Source organism: Euleptes europaea, chromosome 20, assembly GCF_029931775.1.
Source record: "Euleptes europaea isolate rEulEur1 chromosome 20, rEulEur1.hap1, whole genome shotgun sequence".
In the NCBI taxonomy this organism is placed as follows: Eukaryota; Metazoa; Chordata; class Lepidosauria; order Squamata; family Sphaerodactylidae; genus Euleptes; species Euleptes europaea.
The window spans coordinates 15766245-15791036 of NC_079331.1; the positions used below are offsets into that span (position 1 = coordinate 15766245).

The 24792-nt window shown below is 47.8% G+C and overlaps 1 protein-coding gene across 1 annotated transcript in view; it reads right to left on the minus strand.

The window, feature by feature from the left end:
* Positions 1-24792, minus strand: part of NTRK3 (neurotrophic receptor tyrosine kinase 3) — a 363948-nt gene that overhangs the window by 134212 nt on the left and 204944 nt on the right. The window contains exon 11 of the mRNA XM_056866098.1: positions 8151-8339. Within this exon, the coding sequence (XP_056722076.1) occupies positions 8151-8339 (189 nt within the window). The remainder of the gene's footprint in view (positions 1-8150; positions 8340-24792) is intronic.

Consider the following 24792-nt stretch of genomic DNA (forward strand, 5'->3'; position numbering starts at 1 on the left):
AGGAGACATGGAATCTAGATTCTGGCGAAAAGCTCGGGATTAGAAGACAAATCAAAGAGGCAAACGTCAGCCAGATGCTAATTTGGCTCCATCTCCTTACAGAGCCTCCCTTAAGGAGGGAAAGGGTCCTCTCCTTTGGTGGCAGAAGTCCTGGTTTGCATGCAAAGAGTTTCCAACCTCCAGGTGGTGGCTGGAGAGCTCCCGCTATTACAACTGATCTCCAGGCGACAGGGATCAGTTCCCCTGGAGAAAATGGCCGTTTTGGAAGGTGAAATCTATGGCATTATACCCATCCCTTCCCCAAACCCTGCCCTCCTCAGGTTTGACCCCCCCCCAAAAAAAAATCTCCAGGTATTTCCCAACCACAAGCTGGCAACCGTATGCATGCAGAAGGTCCCATAGTCAGTCCTCAGAACCTCCAGGGAAATGACCTCCTGTAATGTTTAATGGGAGACTAGCTTCTCTGTCTGAGAGCCTCCACTAAATCCGAGCAGACAATGCTGAGCAAGAGAGATCCATAGCAGAAGGCAGATTTATACGTCCATAAGGGTACTGGAGACACAACTACAGACCTATTGTATACAAGATGCGCCCTCGTTTCAGGAGCAAAAAGCCATCTTCCATATTTCATCTGCAATTCCGTTCTGCTGAACTAAGCGGCACGGAATAAACATCCGTCATTTCTGCCGTCCCTTTCCCCAAAGAGTGAGAAGCAATGTTTGTTAGTATAGAGGGTGGCAGAAATCTATATCACGCTGATGTACTATTAATAGCGCATTAAGCACACGCAGGCTTCTCTCCTCATTTCAGCTCAGTAACCTAGATCTGGGTGTCCTTTTACTCAGGAAAGGAACGGCGGCGCAGGCTAGCCAACCAGCTGGGAATGCTGGAAATAGGGAGGAGGGAGTCCCAACTCCGAACGCCCAGACAGTTCATGCCTCCCCATAGCAGCTGAGCAAAACAGAATTTTGATCAACTCCATAGAACATAACAAAGGCCATGCTGGATCAGACCAAAGTAGCCATGGATAGCCCTCTCCTCCATGAACATGTCCACTCCCCTCTTAAAGCCTTAGAACATAAGAACATAAGAAAAGCCCTGCTGGATCAGACAAAGGCCCCATCATGTCCAGCCGTCTGTCCAGATTAGAGTCCGCCGCTCCTAGCCACAACATCACGCTGACTCTCTTTGGGGGACCTCTTTCTACCTCTTTGCTCCTGGTGCTGGAAACCTGAAACACACCTGAAAGCCCAAGAGATAAATTTCCCTTATTCAATGAATTGTGGAGTGCTTGGGATCCCTTTGGATATCCCAGAGCTGACACAAAACTGCTACATTCGGGTTTATTTTCAGCGCTGGCATATCCAGGTGTACAACCCTACGCGAAATAAGCAATTTTGCTCTAAGTTCCCCATGGCGACGTACAGCATTGCTCCTTTTTCATTGGTGTGTCTCAGATTATACAGGGAGGGGGTATGGATTCGGATACATATTATCATGTTGGAAGTACTATGGAATTACAGGTTGCAGTGTTTGGAATATGCAATGAACATATCAAAAACACACAAATGGAGATCACACGAGTTCACAGTGGGCCACTGGAACCAACATATTGATGCTGCAAACCTGCTGAACAGAACGAGTGTCGTTGGTAACCCCAGCCAGAGATCCAGCTCGGAGCTATGCACACTTACAGTGCATTCCTAAGGAGAGTTACTCCAATCTAAGCCCATTCATTTCAATGGGCTTGTGTGTGTGTGTGTTAAGTGCCGTCAAGTTGCTTTTGACACATGGCGACCCTATGGATCAATGTCCTCCAAAACGTCCTATCTTTGACAGCCTTGCTCAGATTTTGCAAATTGAGGGCCTTGGCTTCCTTCACAGAGTCAACCCATCTCTTGTTGGGCCTTCTTCTTTTCTTGCTGCCTTCCACTTTTCCTAGCGTAATTGTCTTTTCCAGCGACTCTTGTCTTCTCATAATGTGACCAAAGTACGATAGCCTCAGTTTCGTAATTTTAGAATCTAGGGTCAGTTCAGGCTTTGTTTGATGTAGACCCCATTGGTTTGTTTTTTTGGCAGTCCACAGTATCCGTAACACTCTCCTCCAACACCACATTTCCAAGGAATCTACTTTCTTCCTATCAGCTTTCTTCAGTGTCCAGCTTTCACATCCATACATAGTAATAAGGAACACAATGGCATAAATTAACTTGATCTTGGTTGCCAGTGACACATCCTTATACTTTAGACTCTTTTCTAGCTCAACAGGCTTAGAGTAACTATCCTTAGAAATGCACTGCTAGACGTCAAAGCTATGATTCCCCCAACCCTCACTTATACCACACAGAATCATAGAGTTGGAAGGGACCATCAGGCTCATCTTGTCCGACCCCCTGCACAATGCAGGAAATTCACAACTACCTCCCCCACACACCCCATGACCCCTACTCCATGCCCAGAAGATGGCCAAGGAGTCCTCCCTCTCATGAACTGCCTAAGGTCACAGAATCAGCATTGCTGACAGATGGCCATCTAGCCTCTGCTTAAAAACCTCCAGGGAAGGAGAGCTTACCACCTCCCAAGGAAGCCTGTTCCACCGAGGAACCACTCTAACTGTTAGTAAATTCTTCCTAATGTTGAGATGGAAACTCTTTTGATTTAATTTCAACCCGTTGGTTCCAGTCCAACCTTCTGGGGCAACAGAAAACAACTCAGCACCCTCCTCTATATGACAGCCCTTCAACTACTTGGTGATGGTTATCATATCCCCTCTCAGTCTTCTCCTCTTCAGGCTAAACATACCCAGCTCCTTCAACCTTTCCTCATAGGACTTGATCTCCAGACCCCTCACCATCCTTGTTGCCCTCCTCTGGACCCATTCCAGCTTGCCTACATCCTTCCTAAATTGTGGTGCCCAAAACTGAACACTCTAGGTGAGGTCTAACCAGAGCAGGGTAAAGCGATACCATCATTTCATGTGACCACCTTTCCCTCTGAAATATTCCAACAACATGCCCCTTGGCTCTACAGGATCTCTGGTACCGTAATCCAAAGAAACGCAGCTTGGCCTGCACAGACCTTTCCGATGCAGAACAAAACGGTAATCTACCGGGTAAGCCCACGTCCATCACGTAAGTGTGGCCCGCTTGATGAATGTCACGCCTGACAGCGAGATAAATTCCGAGGCACCACGGTTCAGGAGGCGCACTAATACCGGCGCGTCCGAGGAACACAAAAGAAAAACGAGAGAAATGGAAGGTTTTGCACACACACACACACAAAAGAGCTGCTTCTCGCCTTTCTCCGCCCCGTCGGACCATTCTACCGCTTCCGTGCAAAACAGAGCAAAATAAATATGTTGTAATCAAAGTCGAAGCCGGGTGCAATTAAAGGGATGCAGCCCATCGCCCTGGTGATTGAAGCGCCGCCGCCGTTTGACGGGCGCGCTCCAAATTGCAAACCTTAAGTCTTCGGCTTCGTCTACCAGCCACGGCGCCTGCTTTCAAGCAACGGGGCGATCCCGAGGGGAACATTCCATTATGGAAGGAAGCGGGGGGAAATGTGCACAGAAACCATTACTCCCGCTTAACAAGCCTTTAATAGAGACGCTAATTCTTCCGCTGTTCACAGCGAGAAGGCGGTTAAACGGCGGAGGAGGCTGAGCTCTCGGCTCCCCCTTGAGGAAGGGTTTGCGCTGCTATGCTCAAACCCTTCTACACGTATGCTTACTTTTCTTTATTTGTACCCGGCATTTCCCCCAATGAGGACCCTAGCCTCAAAACCGCAACCCTCTGAGGTAGGTTAGGCTAAGAGACTGTGATGGGTTCAAGATCTCCCAGCAAGAGCCCATAGCAGAGGGGGATTCAAACCGCTGTCTCTCCCAGGCTTTAGGCCGACACTCTAACTACTATGCTGTACTGGCTCTCTTATTATCCATCTATACATTTTTATCCCGCCCGTCCTCCAAGGAGCTCTGTGCGGTCAACTGGATTGCCAATCTCCAGGTGGTCACAGGAGATCTCCCACTATTACAACTGATCTCCAGGTGACAGGGATCAATTCGCCAGGAGAAAATGGCCGCTTTGGAAGGCGGACTCTAGGGCTTTGGACCTGATTGAAATCTAAGGTTGCCAGGTCCCTCTTTGTCACCGCCAAGAGGTTTTTGCAGCAGAGCCTGAGGAGAGAGGAGCTTAGGGAAGGGAGGGACTACAATGCCATAGAATCCAATTACCGAAGTGACCATTTTCTCCAGGTGAACTGATCTCTATCGGCAGGAGATCAGTTGCAATAGCAGGAGTTCTCCAGCTAGTACCTGGAGGTTGGCAACCCTATTGAAGTCCCTCCCATTCCAAAACCCCACCCTCCTCAGGCTCCGTCCCCAAAATCTCCAGGTATTTCCCAACCCGGAGCTGGCAACCCCAGTGGTGAAAATCAGTCTCTCCCCTCCCATTTTGTTCTGAACCAATGTTTGTTTTGTACCAGTCTTGTTAGGTAGGTAAAGCTGAGAGACAGGGACTGGTCTAAAGTTAGCCAGAATACCACAAGGCAGAGTGGGCTTTGAACCCAAGTCTCCCAGATCCAAGTCCAACACTCTAACTACTACACCATTCAGGCTCGCTATAACAAATGCCACCAGAATAGGCCCCACTTCTTCCTGACTTAGGGTGCCCCTGTCGAACATGTAGAGAGAAATGACTTCTTTTCTCAAAAACAGAGAACACTGGCATATCCTCATTAAGAACACAAGAAAGATCATGCTGGATCAGACCCAGGCCCATCAGGTCCAGCAGTCTGTTCACAGAGTGGCCAACCAGGTGCCTCTAGGAAGCCCACAAACAAGACAACTGCAGCAGCACCGTCCTGCCTGTGTTCCACAAGAAGCATGCTCCTCTGATCCTGGAGAGAACAGGTATGACTAGTATTCATTTTGACTGGTAGCCATGGATAGCCCCTCTCCTCCAAAAACATGTCCACTCCCCTCTTAAAGCCTTCCAAGTTGGCAGCCACCTTACCTTACCTTACCTCACCACATCATTCATTGGGGATGCTGCCAAAATTACCCTCCAAATTTGCCCTCTAGATTTCTGAATACCTTCATTTCTCCAGTATTGGTTGCTGACTACTGCACTATTAGGGTTGCCAGCTTCCAGGTGGTGGCTAGAGATCTCACACTATTGCAACTGCTCTCCAGGCGACAGAGATCGGTTCCCCTGGAGAAAATGGCCACTTTGGCCATTGGACTCTATGGCATTGAAGTCCCTCCCCTCTCTAAACCCTGCCCTCCTCAGGCTCCGCCCCCAAAATCTCCAGGTATTTCCCAACCCAGAGCTGGCAACCCTGTGCTCTGTGCATGTACTATTTGAGGCAGCTCACATCCTTCCGCTGGTTCACATCTCTCCCACTTCCCCTCCATGTTAACTCAGTATGTGCCTCCTCGCAGAGGAAAACAAGAAAATGTATTGTTGCGCATGACGCGGGTGCGAACATACCAGAGCAAAGCACTTATGCTGCATTTTCTCCTGCCCAGCTGAGCAGAACAGCAACAGAAGCTCCAATTTAGTCTTTGGGAGGGGAGATTGCCTGTTCAAATATGCTCAGCTAAGAACTGTGCAGCACACCTGGGAGAAGGTTCGGTTTCCCCTTCTAATTTGGGCTCTACGTTCAAGGAATCTTAGTGGGGTACATTCATGTGCGAAAACGACAATCTGGAGGAATACAGGCTAGGAAATCCTTTCTGGCTTGGTTCTGCCAAAGGCGTGTCAGAGTAAGGAAGGGACGGTAGGTGAATGCGGGCGTCTGGCTCACATGCGCGGGCTTTCAGAGTTAGGTGGTAGGCATTACACGGGACAACTTTGCCTGATGTTACATGAAATTAAAGACGCATGGCTGGCTAAAGGATTAGAGTTTTTAGTTGACTACAAAGGCGGATAGTTTAAATAAATGTGCATCACACACATCAGTATAGGAGCCATTTCATATCCTGAAGAGTATGCAAGAGGGTTTGCAGTTCACCAAATAAAAGCTATCATTCCTTCTCAGAAAGGCCGATTTTTTTTTTAAAAAAATCCACATTAATTTAGCAAGCTAGAGAGCCAAAATCACATAATCTCTCTCCCCCCACCCCCATTTTAATGTGTGCTTAACTTTCAACCCAACTGAATAAACGCGGCCTCCCAAAAAGTCCAGGGCTCACCATTTTTGGCAAGGGTGACTTTTCTTTTGATTTTTCGGTATTCTTTAAAAAAGCGTTGGCTTGTTTCTTTAAATTACCCACACTGTCCTTAGTGACGTCATCGTGCAGCCAGATCCAATTGGCCGCATAGCAAATTGGCTGCATGCATACATGGCCAATTGGCTACATACCCCTTGCAGCAGCTGGCTGTTCCCCAACTGGATGGGACGAGTTGTGTGACTCATTCAGAAAGGAGGAAAACGGGGTGGAATCTGCCCCACACCATAGTATTCGAGGGGAACAACAGCACAGGATGGGAAAAGAGCAACTGTTCACACAATCTGTGAATTTCAAGAAAATTCATCACCCTTCCCCCCCCCAAATTTAAATTTTAACTTGAAAAATGTAAATTAGTGAATATTTGGGAACAGCCAAATAAACTGAAATTAGCTGATCAACTGGATTAAATTTCTTAAAACTTTCAGTCCTACCAAAAAGGTACAGAACCTCTGGTCGAATGCAAGTACAGATTTCTTAAAACAATCTTCAACTTATACTCCTTGATCCTTAGCAAACCTGCAAACATTAATTGATGGTGACCTTAAGACACCAAATATTCCCCAACGCTAAGGACACACTGATAATACCATCTTATTTCTCCACAGGCCTGATCAGATGCAAGAAACAGACAATGCCAAGCACATGAATGAAAAGCGCATGAGACAGTGTCAGGAAAGGGAGGGGAGAGATGCCATAACCTTTCATATGGTTTGGTTTGGAGCCATTCTGGACGATCTGAAACGCTGAGGATCTGACGTGACCAGCATTACGCACTATGGGTGGTTAGGTTTTTAATTTTTGTGGATTACGAGGACTCGGAGTCAACAGGAAAGAATTATTCATCACTCAGCGAAGATGTTATTTATTTCCCTGGAAGGAGTTCTGCATTCAGATTGAAGGACATGTATATATCTGCCTTCGGCACGGTTGTTAAAAGAAGGACAAGAACCAAGAAATTAACCACTCAGGATAATAACAAGACCCCGTAATGAAAAACAGTCCCGTATCTGTCAGCTGGTTTAATAACAACAGGTTTATTGTTTTGCTATATGGATAAAACAAATTGATCCTGTTTTATTTATATATATATGTGTGCCAGCATCAAATATTTTGCTCCAGCTGAACATCAATTGAAGGGTTATTAGCGGAAAGAACAAAATGCGAGCCTCGTTCTATAAAAGGCACACAAATTACTGGACTCTTTGGGGTTCTACTGCAGTTGTCTTTTTGTCCAGTTTTCAGAATTTGAGTCCTTGCATGGAGTGTGCTATGTTTGGAAACTGTTTCTTTTGGGCTACTTGCATTCCAATCAACCATAGCCCAATACGAATTCAGATTCTTCTGTTCACACGTATGATATATTTCGGTTACTCATTGATTATCATTAAGGGTTCAGTTTCTTGCTTCTTGCCTCTCCGTGCACAATCACCGGGGAGGAACTCGATCGACCGATTTGGTCTTAAGGCCCAGTTTGGTCTTGACCTGTGTAGCCGACAGGGTGGTCGCCCTTTAAGACGGCAGCTCGTGTGCTTCGATTGAGTGGAATCTCAAGGTGACAGCATCAGGGTCCTCGTACTGTACCCTTCATTTTAAAAAGATCCTGGCCACCCCCTTATACTCTCTCTCACTGGGATCTCCTGTTCAAGATTCCAGGAAGTCAAGGCCAAAACTTGAAGAAGTGGTTATTAGCTAGTGATGCTAGTCGATTCACCTTCTGAAACAGCTGTGTGTATGTTGTGCTTTTTTAAAGTAGGACACGAGATTCACTTCTGGTTTCTGGACCATACAAGACCGCCTTTCTTCCCTCGCAACCCCACCTCCTTAAAACTCCTCTTTCCTACCAAGTTCTTATTCCCCCCTTACCTGCTCTATTCTTATCCTGGAAGAAACAAGGAAGGAAAACAGTAAACACACTTACATGTATCTGGCTTATGACAGTTATGACCCTGCCGGAAGTACTGTGGGTTCTCAATGACGGGGATACGGGTCATGCCAATCACGACTGTGTCTGGGCCAGAGTCCAGAGATGAAGGCCCCGTGATGCCATGGTTGATGTGATGAAGAGGGCTGGCAGAATCTTCTTCCCCACTGATCACAGCCACAGGACCTAGAAACATATAAACAACAAAATGAAGAGACTGGAGAGAGATCATAGAAGTGTATTAGGCCTTCCACCCAGAATATTTCATCATACTGAAGCCAGTAAATAAATTTTGCCAGACCTTGGGGGATCCAGACTAGCCCAATGGCGTTAGATCTCAGAAGCAAAAATGAATGTCCACCAAAGAAGTCTAGGGTTGGTATGCAGAGGCAGGCAATGGAAAACCACCTCTGTTCATCTCTTGCCTCAAAAACCCTACAGGGTCGCCATCAGTTGGCTGTGACTTGACGACACACACAAAGACATTGCATTAATTGGGTTGCCAGGTCCCTTTTCACCCATTGTAACCCGTTGTAAATTTGTGTCCACTAGCTTTTGTTTCTAATAAGGACCCAGGTACCCAACAAATCATGGGTTGGTGGTCTATAGAAGATCTTGATTAAGTTCAAGTTCTGGCTGGACAATATTATTATGGGTCTGGAAACCATGACAGTGCCCCAATAATTTATAAGTCATTAAAAGTCCATTATAGTATAATCCTTCCACTTCCACAAGAGTCACCACATACTTGGAGGGTTCAGGTCGCCTTAACCTTATATCATTCAAGGTTCAGGTTTATTGCGTGTGGGCACAGGCGGTAACAAAAACTGGACTAAAACCACTATAAAACCACGGAACCATCTTTGATCGAATTCACGTTTACATTTACACCTTAGTGCCAAATTAAAACGCAAAGAAAGAAAAAGAAATACTTGAAACCGCCGAAACTTATCAAAGCACTGAGCACAAAACATTGTTCGCAATCCAAATTATCTATCATTTAACCAAGCAAAACCCACAGCCGCTCATAACTTAGACTCAAAGCTTTTAATGCTTGCCTGGTTACAGTTCACTTTTATGAACAGAGAATCTCACTTCTTACCATGCCAACCCCACATAAATAGGATTTGTAGTTTGATTCTAATTTATTTTAATGCGTTGGGCCAGCCTGGCCCAAATTTTCTTTGTAATGTATTGTTTATCACTACTGGTTTTCTTGAAGGGACCAACTAACGCCAGAAAGTGTATGCAGAAATGGCATATAAAGTATGCATACATTGCCTATGAAAACTGGACACTGTGGGTACACTTTGCAAACAAACCTGTCAAATCAATAGCAAAAAAAAAAAAAAAAACCTGACAACTGATATGCTTGTCACAAAAATAAATGAATATGAAACAAAAGAACATCTGCCTGTCTGTAGGAGAAAAATGCACAATGTTTCGGTCTCCGACCATCAAGTGCGGGTCCGCTCTTCCACAGTTGCTTCAGTCAACCAGTCAGACAGCATGGCGTAGCAGTCAGAGTGCTGGACTACGATCTGGGAGACCCAGGTTCGAATCTCCGCTCCGCTCCGTCGCGGAAGCTTGCTGGGTGACCTTGGGCCAACCATTCTCTCTCGGCCAAATCTACCCCCTGGATCTACCTATGTTACCTTGGCAAAGGTAAAATTGAGGCCCTTGACCTGGACGTCCCAGGCTAGCCTGATCTTGTTAGATCTCAGAAACTAAGCAAGGTCAGCCCTGGTTAGTACTGGATGGGAGACCACCATGGAAGTCCGGGGTTGCTACGCAGAGGTAGGCAATGGCAACCACCTCTGCATATCTTTTGCTCTGATCTGGATGGCCCAGGTTGGCCTGATCTCATCAGATCTTGGAAGCTAAGCAGGGTCAGCCCTGGTTAGTACCTGGATGGGAGACCATCAAGGAAGCCCAGGTTTGCTACGGAGAAGCAGGAAACGGCAAACCACCTCTGCTCATCTCTTGCCTCAAAAACCCTATGGGATCACTGTGACTTGCTGGCAAAACTGAGGTGAAGTGGGTAGGGTTGCCAGCTCCAGGTTGGGAAATACCTGGATTTTTGGGGAGGGGAGCCAGAGGAGGGTGGGGTTTGGGGAGGGGAGGGAATATATGATAGATAGTCATCTGTTAGCTGGTCATCTGCTAGCTACTAGCTACCTATCTGTCAGAAATGCTGATTCTATGACCCTAGGCAGTTCATGAGAGGGAGGGCATCTTGGCCATCTTCTGGGCATGGAGTAGGGGGTCACTGGGGGTATGTGAGGGAGGTCGTTGTGAATTTCCCAACTCTATGATTCTATGATTCAATAGGCTAGAATGCCATTGGATCTGTGCCGGCGTAGGCCAAGGGCCAGGCGGTGCCCGCAGTCCTCAGACGTGCGGGAGGTATCTAGCCCCTTTCGGAGCAGGTGACAAAGGTTATGCTGTCTACCGAGGTCAGAAGTCGGAGGCGTCGTCAAAGCAGGCAGGAGTCAAAGGCCGGAGTGATTAATCATGAGCGGTAGCTGGAACACAGAGAAACTGCACGGTTGCTTCCGCAAAGTGAAAGCACGCCTGCACTGTCTTTATCAGTCAGTGCACTTCCAGGCTAGGCTTCACCCTGAAACGACTCAGCACCAGTTCTCTGTCTGCTTAGCCTCTCCAAGCGAGCACTTCTCCTTCTACCTTGCAGAACCACACGCTGCCGAGTCCTGATACGCCTATCAGGTTCAGGTGAGCTTGGAGGGCTACCATTCTCAGCTTCCACTGCAGGGGTTGGGGGAAGAGTAGCTTCCGTCTGTCCTTGTTCCATCTCCCTGCCTAGCTGTGGTTCCTGCTGAGTTGTTTCAGGCTTCTGTGCTACTGGCTGCAATGGAGGTACTGAGGGCCCAGAGGCAACCTGTTCCTCCACTTCAGCTTCAGAGTCCTCCGAGTCCTCAGTTCCCAATGCAGGGCCCATGACAGGATCCACCTTTCAAAAGGACCATTTTTTCCCCGTTGAACTGATCTCTGTTGTGCGGCGATCAGTCGTAATAGGAGGAGACCTCCAGCCACCACCTGGAGGTTGGTAACCCTAGAGGTGGATGGTCTTGTAAGCCCCTTCAGGTTCCCGTCAGGGAGATAAGCGGGGTAGAAACCTCTCCCAACAGATGCCTTCCGTTTGCAGCCATCCGCCCCCAGCCTTGCATCTGAGATGACTGGCAAGTAGAGATGCGCCACGCAGGCAAAGAATAATCCATCACCCCGCTCAGACACACTCCTTGGCGCCTTAATCAAGGAGCAGCAATTTATTCATAACAACCCAGCGAAGAAAAATCTGCGGCGGGAGAAGTTTCCTCTTTCTGTTTTGTTGAAGCTGCCAGAGGCTAACAGAAGGTCAATGCGAGATGGGGACGAGCTGCCACATTCCCGCTTCAAACACATTCAAAAGGCCCGTCGTCTGCTCCTCTTTTTTTTTTTACCTGCGCCAAGGAGAGAGAGAGGGAAGAAAAGGCTCTCTCTGCTGTCGCTAATCTATTTCTAACTGCACAATTAGTTTATTATGGAAAGCGAGTTGCAAAGAAGAGAGGCTTCGAGTCCTTTTGAGGCTCTCGGCGCTTCCGAGAGCTTCCGGAGAAGGCTGCCTCCATCTGCATTAATCTTTTGTCAAAAAGAGGAGGGGGGAATATATATATATATAGAGAGAGAGAGAGAAGGCTGCTCTTTTTTTTTTTTGCAAGACTTCAAGCATTGTTTGTTCCTCCGAGTGGGACATAATAAAGTTGCTGGGCAATTAGCGGGACTCCTGGCAGGTGTGACAGGCGTTTCGCTCACAAGGGAGAGGCCGCCTTCTCTCCCTCCTCCCCTTTGTCGGCGTCAATCCAGTTTAACAGCCTTGACAGCTTCTCGTCCAGTTGCTTACAGTAAGTCTGGGTTCAGCGATGATAAAGACATCCAGAAATTGATCTCCCCCCACAATACGGGGATGGGCCGTGGCTCAGGGGTAGAGCATCTGCTCGGCATGCAGAAGGTCCCAGGTTCAATCCCTGGCATCTCCGGTTCAAGGGACTAGGCAAGTAAGTGATGTGAAAGACCCCTGCCTGAGACCCCGGAGAGCCGCTGCCAGTCTGAGTAGACAATACTGACTTGGATGGACCAGGGGTCTGGCTCAGTATAAGACAGCTTCACATGTTTGTTTGTCAATCCACGACATCTCCAGTTAAAAAGGACCAGGCTGACATCCGCCTGGTGTTTTTAGGAAGTGGGTGGGGCCAGGTAGGGCTTTTGCCCACCATGGCTTCTGACTGACTATTGGACATTTGATTGGCTGTGCAGATTTTTTTTTTAATGTTGCTTTGACAGCAGCTGCTACCACAGCACAAGGATCTACAATGTGTTACTGAAGTTAAATTGAAGCAATCACTTCTTCTTCTTCTTCATCATCATCATCATCATCATCATCATCATCATCATCATCGGAACTCCACAAGACACTTCCTTCTTATCACCAGGGCCCAATCCTCTTGCTCAGTATGGGTCACAATAAGCCATAGTTAGAAACCAGATATGATGTGATATGGAAATGGCCCATAGCTCGGTGATACTGCATGCCCAAGGTTCTAGGTTCCAGTTCTGGCTCCTCCAGTTAAACAAACAAACTTAACAAATAAACAAAACTCTGGTGACAATGCAGCAGAACCCTGCCTGAAGTCTCAGGGTCAGGGTTCCCAGCCTCCAGGTGGCAGCTGGAGATCTCCCGCTATTACAATGGATCTCCAGGTGACAGAGATCAGTTCACCTGGAGAAAATGGCCGCTTTGGAAGGTGGACACTATGGTGTTGTACCCCACTGAAGTCCCTCCTTTCCCCAAATCCTGCACTCCCCTGGCTCCTCCCCAAAATCTCCAACTATTTCCCAACCGAGAACTGGGAAACCTACTTGGGGAACACATGAAGCTGCCTTCTATTGAATCAGACCCTCGGTCCATCCAAGTCAGTATTGTCTACTCAGACCAGCAGCAGCTCTCCAGGGTCTCAGGCAGAGGTCTTTCACATCACCTCCTTGCCTAGTTGCTTTAACTGGAGACGCCGGGGATTGAACCTGGGACCTTCTGTATGCCAAACAGATGCTCTGCTACTGAGCTACGGCCCTTCCGCTTTGCTGCCAATCAGATTAGACAATACTGCATTGGCTGGACCAGTGATCTGGTTTGCTATGAAGGCAGATTTACATGTTCAGAAAGATGTCTACACAGAAGGTGACTCGGGCAAGACAACTGAGGCTGATGCTAGAGGAAAAAAGGGAACTGCTGGTCACTCCCCTTTTCCTCGAATGCTAGGCATTTTGGATTTTTTTGGCATATATTTAAATGCATTTGTATATTTAAGAGAGCAAAGGTCCTTCCACCCAATTCTAAACCCAGTCTAGCTGCAGTCCTCTGACCAGCTCAACCTTGAGGCAAGGTCACAAGCAATTCTTAATTCCTCATTCATTTTGCTACCTCGGCATATGCAACTAAGCAATGATGTTACTGAAGAGATCAATATGGCATCGATCCTTTCAACTTCAGCTCTAAGGGCACAGTGAGTCCACAAGGGAAGCCACCAGAAAGGCTGATTCACGAGCCTAACAGTTGGGGGAGATTCTTCTACAGATGATGGAAAAGCAAAGTTAGAACAAGGTTGCTTACATTGGGGAGGGGCTGTGGCTCAGTGGTAGAGCATCTGCTTGGTATGCAGAAGGTCCCAGGTTCAATCCCCTGCACCTCCAGTTAAAGGGACTAGGCAAGGTGGTGACGTGAAAGACCTCCTCCTGAGACCCTGGAGAGCCTTAGAGAGGGGTCATGGCTCAGTGGCAGAGCATCTGTTTGGCATGCAGAAGGTCCCACGTTCAATCCCCTGCATCTCCAGTTAAAGGGACTAGGCAAGGTGGTGACGTGAAAGACCTCTGCCTGAGACCCTGGAGAGCTTCTGCCGGTCTGAGTGGACAAGACTGACTTCGATGGACCAAGGATCTGATTCAGTACAAGGCAGCTTCATGTGTACAACCCACTGCTAGCACTGAAGGAGATCACAGCTTGGTTAGGCAGTAGTGGGAATTAGGTAAGAAAAGGTGGGGAAGGGGGCTATGAAACACTACTAATTCGGGGTGGGGGTGGGGAGGTAATTCCTGCTACCCCCAGCATGTGGTTAACTTTGCAAGGAAAGATCATAATCCAAAGGGTATATAGAGTTATATTCACACCCAGCTTTTCAGTCAAGGTCAACTCCCAAAGTGATTTGCAACAATGAAAATACAACACATAGTTACAACATATTAGGGGTATGCGAGTGTATATATAGCAGTCTCTTCTAAGAGCCAGTGTGGGGTAGTGGTTAGATCTGTGAGACCCAGGTTCATATCTCCATTCTGCCATGGAACCTTGTGGGAGGTCCTTGGGCCTGCCACTCTCTCTCAACCTGATCTCCCTCACAGGGGTGTTGTTGTAAGCATAAAATGGAGGAGGGGAGAAGAGTAAGCCACTTTGGTTTTCCATTGGGGAGAAAAGCAGGTCATAAACATCTCCATAAATAATAGAAATGCTGGTGCCCGGCAGTCGATCCCACAATCCAAGCTGTGGCTCAGTGGTGGAGCATCTGCTTGGCATGCAGAAGGCCCCAGGATCAATCCCTGGCATCTCCAGTTACAGGGATTAGGAAAGTAGGTGATGGGAAAGACCTCAGCCTGAGACCCTGGAGAGCCACTCCGGTCTGAGTAGACAGTACTAACTTTGATGGACCAAGGGTCTGATTCAGTATAAGGCTGCTTCAAGTGCCTTCATGTGTGTCCTCTCCATAGGGAGGGATCCGAAGGAGCTGCAAGTGAGCTTGAAAACTGGGAATAAGCTCCAACATTATTTTTTCACTTGCCTATATACCCTTAAATGCCCTGACCTGAATGGGCCAGGCTAGCCTACTCTCGTGAGATCTCAGAAGCTAAGCAGAGTCAGCTCTGGCTAGTTTTTGGATGGGAGACCACCAAAGAATACCAGGGTCGCTACGCAGAGGAAGGCACTGGCAAACCACCTCTGTTAGTCTCTTGCCTTGAAAACCCCATAAGGGGTCGCCATAAGTGGGCTGCAACTTGGCGGTACTTTACATAGACATATGGATGTATACGTGGAAGAATACATGGATGTATACACCCTACATGGATGTAGAAGAAGAGTTGGTTTTTCTATGCCGACTTGAGGGAGAATCAAACCAGCTTACACTCACCTTCCCCTCCCCACAACAGACACTCTGGGACATAGGTGGGGCTGAGAGAGCTCTAAGAGAGCTGTGACTAGCCCCAGGTCACCCAGCTGGCTTCATGTGGAGGAGTGGGGAATCAAACCCGGTTCTCCAGATTGGAGTCCACCACTCTCAACCACCACACCATTCTGGCTGTGTCTGTAGACAGAGCGAGATGCATATTTAGATAAGCAGATTGTTGTCGGGAAGCCCGGGCAAAAAAGGCCGCCTGGTTTGCTCTCTTTCTCATTGCCAGAAAGTTTCCATCCAGTAGAGCTGTCAAGTACCCTGACAGGCAGAGTTGTTCTCTGCCTCCGTTTCTGACATCTACCAACTGTGAATATAGGTGATGTGCACAGCTGGAAACCTCTGGGGACTGGAGAAAGCCCCAGGTTCACGCACACCACCCTCGAGCTGTCTGACAATCTTCTTTCCCTTCCCATCTGTCATCTTCATACATCCCCCACGGTTTACACCCCTGGTCTCCAAAATTACCGTACTTCTTCTAGAGGTGCTCTATAAAAACCCATCACTTCCCCCGTTGTTCTCTCTCCTTTTTACTTAGAGTACCATTTGTTGAGCCTAGAACAGATTCAGGTCAGGAGCATACTAAAATGTTGCTTATAGATGAAAATCCACAGGTTATATTAGGAACAGCTAAATTTTGTGCAGCGGCCTGTAGAATCCATGAGATGCTGCTGAGAACACCGGCTTGTCAATAATTTTAATGGGTAGTTTATACAGTTTGCAAGGAGTACAAACAACTTTTTTACCATTTGTATTAACCTGTGGGTAGAGCCTAACACTAAGGGTTTTAATGGTAAATTAAAAAGAGCTATGCTGGTCTATGACTGTTTTTAATATTGAGATTGAGATTGAGCCTAGAACAGATTTGGCACCTGCATTGCAGCCATGGATCACTGAGGGGCAAATCAGGAATAAGACCCAATTTGATGATTGAATTGTAAGCCATTTTTTATATATATATCTTGGACTGTAGGACACATAAGAAACATGCTTTCTCTCAGGGATTGTCAGAGATGCTTTAGGCTGATCTTAGTCAAATTGTGAATCCTCTATGAACATGTCCACTCCCCTCTTCAAGCCTTCCAAGTTGGCAGCCATCACCACATCCTGGGGCAGGGAGTTCCACTATTTAACTATGCATTGTGTGAAGAAATACTTCCTTTTATCTGTTTTGAATCTGTCACCCTCCAGCTTCATCAGATGACCCCACATTCTAGTATTCTGAGAGGGATAAAAGCTTCTCCCTGTCCACTCTCTCCAAACCATGCATACCAAAATGCTAGGTACCGGGTCTAAAACCCACTTACCTAGAAGGGGCGGGTTTCAATGGAGGACTCTCCCATTATCTGAAGAAGTGAGCTGCGACTCACCAAAGCTCACACCCTGCCAGAAATTTTGAAGAGGGGCTGTGACTCAATGGTAGAGCATCTGCTTGGCATGCAGAAGGTCCCAGGTTCAATCCCCAGAAACTCCAGTTCAAGGGACTAGGCAAGTAGGTGATGGGAAAGACCCCTGCCTGAGACCCTGGAGAGCAGCTGCCGGTCTGAGTAGAAAATAGTGACTTGGATGGACCAAGGGTCTGATTCAGTATACGTCAGCTTCATGAGTTCATGTGTTCAATTTTATAGACCTCTATCATGTCTACCTTTATAAGAGGATCATAAGAGGACTCATAGTAAGAGGATGCTTGGCTTGGAATCTCTCAATGTTTTGTGCCTGGACACAATAGCCATTCTTTGTGGTACTCAAGAATGCCTACAAATTCAAGCCTACGGACTCCTGTTATACCCTTGACTCAGTCAGCCACAATTGCTAGAAGAGTGTGCTAGTGTGCTCGGCAAAGGAGTTGGATTCATGAACCTAAACCCATAATGTACATGGTTTGTGTTGAACACATGAACACATGAAGCTGCCTTATACCGAATCCTTGGTCCATCAAAGTCAGCATTGTCTTGTCAGACCGGAGTGGCTCTCCAGGCAGAGGTCTTTCACATCACCTACTTGCCTAGTCCCTTTAACTGAAGATGCCAAGGATCAAACCTGGGACCTTCTGCATGCCAAGCAGATGCTCTACCACTGAGCCATGACCCCTTCCTCTTGATCCTGGCAGAACACTGCAAAGAAACAGGGGGCCATTGTCAGCTTCTCAGAGGAGGAGGACACATTGCAACCAAACAGCTAATCCATTAAAAATAATGGAATCCCACCAACAGTTTGAGTTCAATCCCTATCTTTGGTGCTTCTGAGATCCAGCGTTGCTTATTCCTCGGGGGCAAGCTTGGAGCCGGAGAGGACTGAATCGGCAACTCATAAAACAGAGTAAGTGAAAGCCCAACAAACACAATTAAAAAATCTAGCCAGGCTCGCAGATGGATTGCATTTACTATCTCATAAAAAGAGCCTGTCATCCTGTCAGGCAAACAAAAGGAAATCAATTTCTTAATTTTTATTGGCAAGCGTGGGGCTGCAAGCCAGCCTTGCGTTCACTCTCTGTGACCAGAGAGGAGGCAGAGTACCGAGGGGTCGCCTTCATGCCTCCTTTCTCATACAACGGACCCTTTCCCTAAGCCCCTTCATTTCGGAAAATCTTCCTTTGCCCCCTCCTTGTGCTATGCCACTCTCCTGTGACAGGCCAAGTCCTGCCGATGTTAGAATTTCTCAAGGGCTCTTGAATCATAGAATAGAATCATAGAGTTGGAAGAGACCACCAGGGTCATCTAGTCCAACTGCTCTAACTGTTAGAAATTTCTAGACGGAAACTCTTTTGATTTAATTTCAACCCATTGGTTGAAATTAAATCAAAAGAGTTTCCGTCTAGATAGACATTAGGAATCTTCTCTTGGCTTGTCCTTACACTGCTCCTGTAATGCTGGTCCATGTTATACCCATTTTACAGATCAAAGAAGAAGACTGAGAGACTCTGTGCCTTGTAAAAAGCTGCACCCACTAAAGATAAGCAGGCTTTTCAGTCCTCTCTGTGAAGAAACACGCACACCTCATTTCCAATACAACCTCTGGATTCCTTGAAAACTATCCTGGCCTCTGGATTGACTATTCAAATCTGAGACTTGCTTCTCAATAGACCTGCTTAGGATTGCTAACCGCAGTAGCAGGAATATGTGTGTGTGTGTGGGGGGAGGCTTCTGTGTCAGCCCACTAGCGAAGAAGAAGAAGAAGAAGAAGAAGAAGAAGAAGAAGAAGAAGAAGAAGAAGAAGAAGAAGAAGAAGAAGAAGAAGAAGAGGAAGAGGAGGAGGAGGAGGAGGAGGAGGAAGAAGAAGAGTTGGTATTTATACCCCGCTTTTCTCTAACTTTAAGGAGTCTCAAAATCGCTTACAATCCCCTTTCCTTTCCCCTCCCCACTACAGACACCTGGTGAGGTAGGTGAGGCTGAAAGAGTTCAGAGAGAACTGTGACTAGCACAAGGTCACCCAGCAGGTTTCATGTGGATGAGTAGGAATGGGGCTGTGGCTCAGTGGTAGAGCATCTGCTTGGCATGCAGAAGGCTCCTGGCATTTCCAGTTAACGGGACCAGGCAAGTAGGTGATGTGAAAGACCTCTGCCTGAGACCCTGGAGCGCCACTGCCGGCCTGAGTAGACAGTACTGACTTTGATGGACCAGGGGTCTGATTCCATAGAAGGCAGCTTCAATGTTACTACTCTGAAGATGCCTGCCACAGTTGCTGGCGAAACGTCAGGAAAGAAAATTCCAAGACCACGGTTACACAGCCCGGATAACCTACAAGAACCAATGAACTCTGACCGTGAAAGCCTTCGACAATATTTTGCAGCTTCATGTGTTCAACCAGGTTCTCCAGATTATAGTCCGCCGCTCTTAACCACTACACCACGCTGGCTCTAAGAAACCTGCAGATCTGAATCTGAATGGACGCCAGTGGCCCAAGTGAAAAAGTGGCCCCTTCTGCCAGTCTGGCCCTTGAGGGGCTGCCTGAGATGGTGAAGCAGCCCTGCTGATTAGCCACTGCAGGCACACTGGCACCAAGGAATCATAGAATCATAGAGTTGGAATGGACCACCAGGGTCATCTAGACTAACCCCCTGCACAATGCAGGAAATTCACAACTTCCTCCCCCCCACACACCCCAGTGACCCCTAATCCACGCCCAGAAGATGGCCAAGATGCCCTCCCTCTCATCATCTGCTTAAGGTCATAGAATCAGCATTGCTGACGGATGGCCATCTAGACTCTTCCTAAAAACCTCCAGGGAAGGAGAGCTCACCACCTCCAGAGGCATCCCGTTCCACTGAGGAACTGCTCTAACGGGAGCTCCTGGAGAACTATGATTTCTTATCTTCCATCCAAGTTTCATCTCTGCGGTAAAAGTGTACGCTTGTCATGCGTGCTCCTCTGCCCAGCGTCATCTTGCCAAATTTGTTCTTTTGGCCCAGGGCCACAATCCCACACCTCCTCGGCTCTCTGCCCATTTCCTGCCTCCCCCCCGGTTCTTGATCCCTGCCCAAAAATATTGCCTGGAGGGCACCTTAAACTCTAGGACTGGCACGCTTTACAGTGTCAAAGATGGGCAGTCGTTGGGTAGAGGCCTATTAACCTCCCCGTTGGCTCATCTTGATCAGAGACACACCATAAAAATGATGTGTTTCATTCAAACGGCGCTGCAGGGGGAGGCATCGAGCATGGGGGGGGGGGGCGATTGATTTCCAGTGTGCCTGATCTTTACCTTCAGGTGTAAATACAATGGCAAAATCAATCGGAATAACATCATATCAGCTTTCTAATCTCTCCTGGTCATAACATGTGTTTTATATACTGCAGCTCTCCCTCCTGTTTGGCCATGCCCATACCGACTCATCCAGGTCACAGGGAGTTGTGCTTTGTATGTCAAAGGACCAATGCTCTTCCCCTCTTTTTTATGGAATTGGATATTTTCATAGCTGCTGGCTGTCTCTTCCTTGGTTAAGCTCAAGAATGGTGAACTGGTATTTCCATAATTGTTAGATAATAATAATCCCTGAGTCAGATAAACGCTACAAAGAAGAAGAAGAAGAAGAAGAAGAAGAAGAAGAAGAAGAAGAAGAAGAAGAAGAGGAGGAGGAGGAGGAGGAGGAGGAGGAGGAGGAGGAGGAGAAGGAGGAGGAGGAGGAGGAGGAGAAGAGTTGGATTTTATACCCCACTTTTCTCTAAATAAATAAATAAATCAATACACCTCCATTAAAGGGACAGGACTTTTCTCTGGCCAGGGGGTACACTGACTCAGACCACCAGACCACTGGCGGGAGGTTTTTGGTGTGGAGCCTGTAGAGGGTTTGGGGGAGGGGAGGGACTTCAGTGCCATAGAGTCCAATTGCCAAAGCGGCCATTTTCTCTTGGTAAACTGATCTCTATTGGCTGGAGATCAGCTGTAATAGTACGAGATCTCCAGCTAGTACTTGGAGGTTGGACACCCTAAATGAAGTGTTCCCATTCAACTAACGGGAAACAGGAGACCTTTCTCCCAAGAGGCAGACATCCTGGTTACCACTTCTGCAAATATCATATAGGCACTCAAATTCTCTCCACCAACAGAAACCAAACCCAGGAAGAACAGCCCCAGCAACGTCTTGGGCCTCGGGGAAGTGGGGAGCATGTAAGGGTATCGACAGAAGAGCAGTCATGCATTGCAATGTCTGAAGGACGTGATTATCTTGAAACACGTTGCAAACAAACACAAATCTCCCAGAACAAATAAAGCAAAACAAAAAAAGAAGTCTTGCTAAGGGCCATTGAGAAAATCTATAGGAAAGCTAAAAAGGAACGCGAAATCCTTTGACTATGCTAATCCTACTATGCTAATCCAGCCTTCGGTGACCCCTTGGCACAAAAAACACTATCTGTGTTGGCTCGCTCACACTCATACATATTCAAGAAGTAGAAGAAGAAGAGCTGGTTTTTATATGCCAACTTTCTCTACCACTTAAGTAGGGTTGCCAACTGCCAGGTACTAGCTGGAGATCTGCTATTACAAGTGATCTCCAGCCGATAGATATCAGTCCACCTGGAGAAAATGGCCGCTTTGGCAACTCCCCTCCCAAACCCCACCCTCCTTAGGCTCCGCCACAAAAACCTCCCACCGGTGGGGAAGAGGGGCCTGGCAACTCTACACTTATGGAGGAATCAAACCGGCTTACAATCACCTTCCCTTCCCCTCCTCACAACAGACAATCCATGAGGTAGGTAGGGCTGAGAGAGCTCTAAGAAAGCTGTGACTAGCCCAAGGTCACCCAGCTGGCTTCATGTGTAGGAGTGGGGAAACAAATTCAGTTCACCAGATTAGCCTCCGCCGCTCACGTGGAGGAGTGGGGAATTAAACCCAGTTCTCCAGATCAGAGTCCACCACTCCAAACCACAGCTGTTAACCACTACACCATGCTGGCTCTGGAGGGATTCGCTTAAAAAGCTGAAGGAGGGAACCTAGGCATCAATGCTTTGCCTCCACGGCAGCCCTGAGTAAGTCAGCGCCTCTCACCCACGGTTCCTCTTTGGAAAGAGCAACAACCATGCCATTTCTCAATATGGGTATACACCAGGTAGTTGGTTGTTCTTGTTACACAATTAGAAGGGGTCTACCAAAGGGCCAGCATGAGAGCCAGCGTGGTGGACTCTGATTTGGAGAACCGGGTTCGATTCCCCACTCCTCAACATGAGCGGCGGACTCAAATCTGGTGAACCAGTTTGGTTTCCCCACTCCTCCACATGAAGCCTGCTGGATGAGGTTGCCAACCTCCACGTAGTAGCTGGAGATCTCCCACAACTAATCTTCAGCCGACAGAGATCAGTTCACCTGGAGAAAATGGCCACTTTGGCCATTGGACTCTATGACATTGAAGTCCCTCCCCTCCACAAACCCTGCCCTCCTCAGGCTCTGCCCCAAAAACCTGGCAACCCTACTGCTGGGTGACCTTGGCGCCAGTCACAGTTCTCTCAGAGCTCTCTCAGCCCATGCAGAACGTCTCTTGCCTTGAAAATCTTACTGGATCGCCCTAAGTTGGCTGTGAGTTGTCGGCACACACACACACAATGCACTTTTGAGAGCCAGTGTGGCGTAGTGGCTAAGAGCGGTGGACTGTAATCTGGAGAACCAGGTTTGATTCCCCACTCCTCCACATGAGCGGTGGACTCTAATCTGGAGAACCGGGTTCGATTCCCCACTCCTCCACATGAAGCCTGCTGGGTGACCTTGGGCCAGTCACAGTTCTCTCAGAACTCTCTCAGCCCACGCGGAGGCAGGAAATACCAAACCACCGCCCATCGTCTCTTGCCTTGTAGACCCTACAGGGTCACCATAAGCAGAGTTGCCAGCTCCGGGTTGGGAAATACCTGGACACTTTTAGGGCGGAAAGGAGGGCAATGCAGAAAATTTCACAGCAATAGAGACAGATCTCACAAATTCTTCCCCACTCGGGGCTGAACTCGTAGCTTCCTTTCTTTTAAAGGACTGGGGTGGGGGGAGGCAGGATTGATCTCCCCCTTCTCCTGGCTCCAAGCCACGCTTGAGCCAAAGCTATGACAAAACTGATAAATGTTTCATACAAACCACACACACCCCTCTTCAGATCCCACACTGAGCTGAGCTGGATCAGAGGTTACTTTGTGCACACATTTCAGCTCCAGCAGCGCTGAGTCAGGCGTTCTGACTAATTCCAGGCACCAAAATGTCCTTGCACCCGAGTCAGGAATAACACTCCAACGCAGTCGCAAATTGGATTTGGTAGGCAAGTTAAATCAAAACTGGCATGAATCATTATGCAAAACATGCTGCCGAACAGCCGCTCAAAGACAAACCGGGAAGACCCTTTGGTGGCGTCATTTCGACAGGGGTATAATTCAGCTTGAGAGCCAGGGGGTATAATTCAGCTTGAGAGCCAGTGATCTAGGAGCCGGGAGGCCTGGGTTCCAATCCCGCCTTGCTATGAAACTTACCGGGCAACAGGTGACCCTTAGCCCTAAGTTCCTCACGGGAATATTGTGAGGATAAAATAGAGGGAAGGGAAACCATGAATGCCAATCTGGGGTGGGAGTGGAATCAAATGAGGAGGAGGAGGAGAAGGAGGAGGAGGAAGAGGAGAAGGAGAGGAGGAGGAGGAGGAAGAGGACAAGAGTTGGATTTTATACCCACCTTGGGGTGGGAGCGGAATCAAATGAGGAGGAGGAGGAGAAGAAGACCTTATGGGACAGGGTGCAGTCAAAACACAGGCACACAACAGACAGTTTATTTAGTATCCCCAGGGGGAAAAAGGCCCCCTTCAGCTGCATTATATCTTTTCCGCGCTTATTTTCTGTTCTGCGGTGGGTGACATTAAAAATATTGTATAAAATTACCTTCAGGCTATGTGCATAAGGTGTATATAAAGCATAAATGAATCCCGTGCTTAGGCTTAGATCCCCCCCAAGATATCTCATCGTGAATATGCGAATATTCCAAAATCTAAAATGATCCGAAATCCGAAACACTTCTGGTCCCGGACATTTCGGATAAGGGATACTCAACCTATACTAACCGGGGCTGACCCTGTTTAGCTTCCAGATCTGATGAGATCGGTCTAGCTTGAGCCATCTGTAGGGTTGCCAGGTCCCTTTTTGCCACCAGCGGGAGGATTTGGGGGCGGAGCCTGGGAGGGCGGGATTTGGGGAGGGGAGGGACTTCAACGCCACAGAGTCCAATTGCCAAAGCGGCAATTTTCTCCAGGGGAACTGATCTCTTTCGCCTGGAGATCAGTTGTAATAGCAGGAGATCTCCGGCTAATACCTGGAGGTTGGCAACCCTAGGCATCCAGGTCTGTGTACCTGACTAATACCTTTTAAAGGGATTAGTGCTAGAGGTCATTGCTACATTCATGGAGTAGTTCATGGAGTAGTTGTGCCTTAACTTTTTGTTTCGGAGGATGTCCTGTGGCTTTGAAAATGTAAACACATCAGTGGACACCAGAGGATTTTAGCTAAAAAAAGAACACAAAAACAAAACAGACCAACCTTAACCAAAGTCAGACCACCCTGCCTTAAAGAAGCAACAGATCAGCGCCTGACTGGAGCATACTATTACCATTGTGCAAAAAGACCAGAAGGTTAAGTTGAAGTTCTGCCAGCAAATCTCTCAGGTCTTCTAAGTGTCTGCGCTCACACACATATTCACCCACCGAGGGGAAGATGAGCTCAAAACGTTGTGTGTGTGAGCCAAAGAGATGGGAGACAGCCAGAGGGATGGAACAATGGGTCTCCAGTAATGCAGATTGACCACTGATGGAGCAAGGTCACATGCACGGCAACCAATTGCAGGCAGCTGCACCATAGGGTGAAAAAGTGGAGTGGCAGAGAGGAATCCTCCACCCATGTATACTGCGTGAGAGG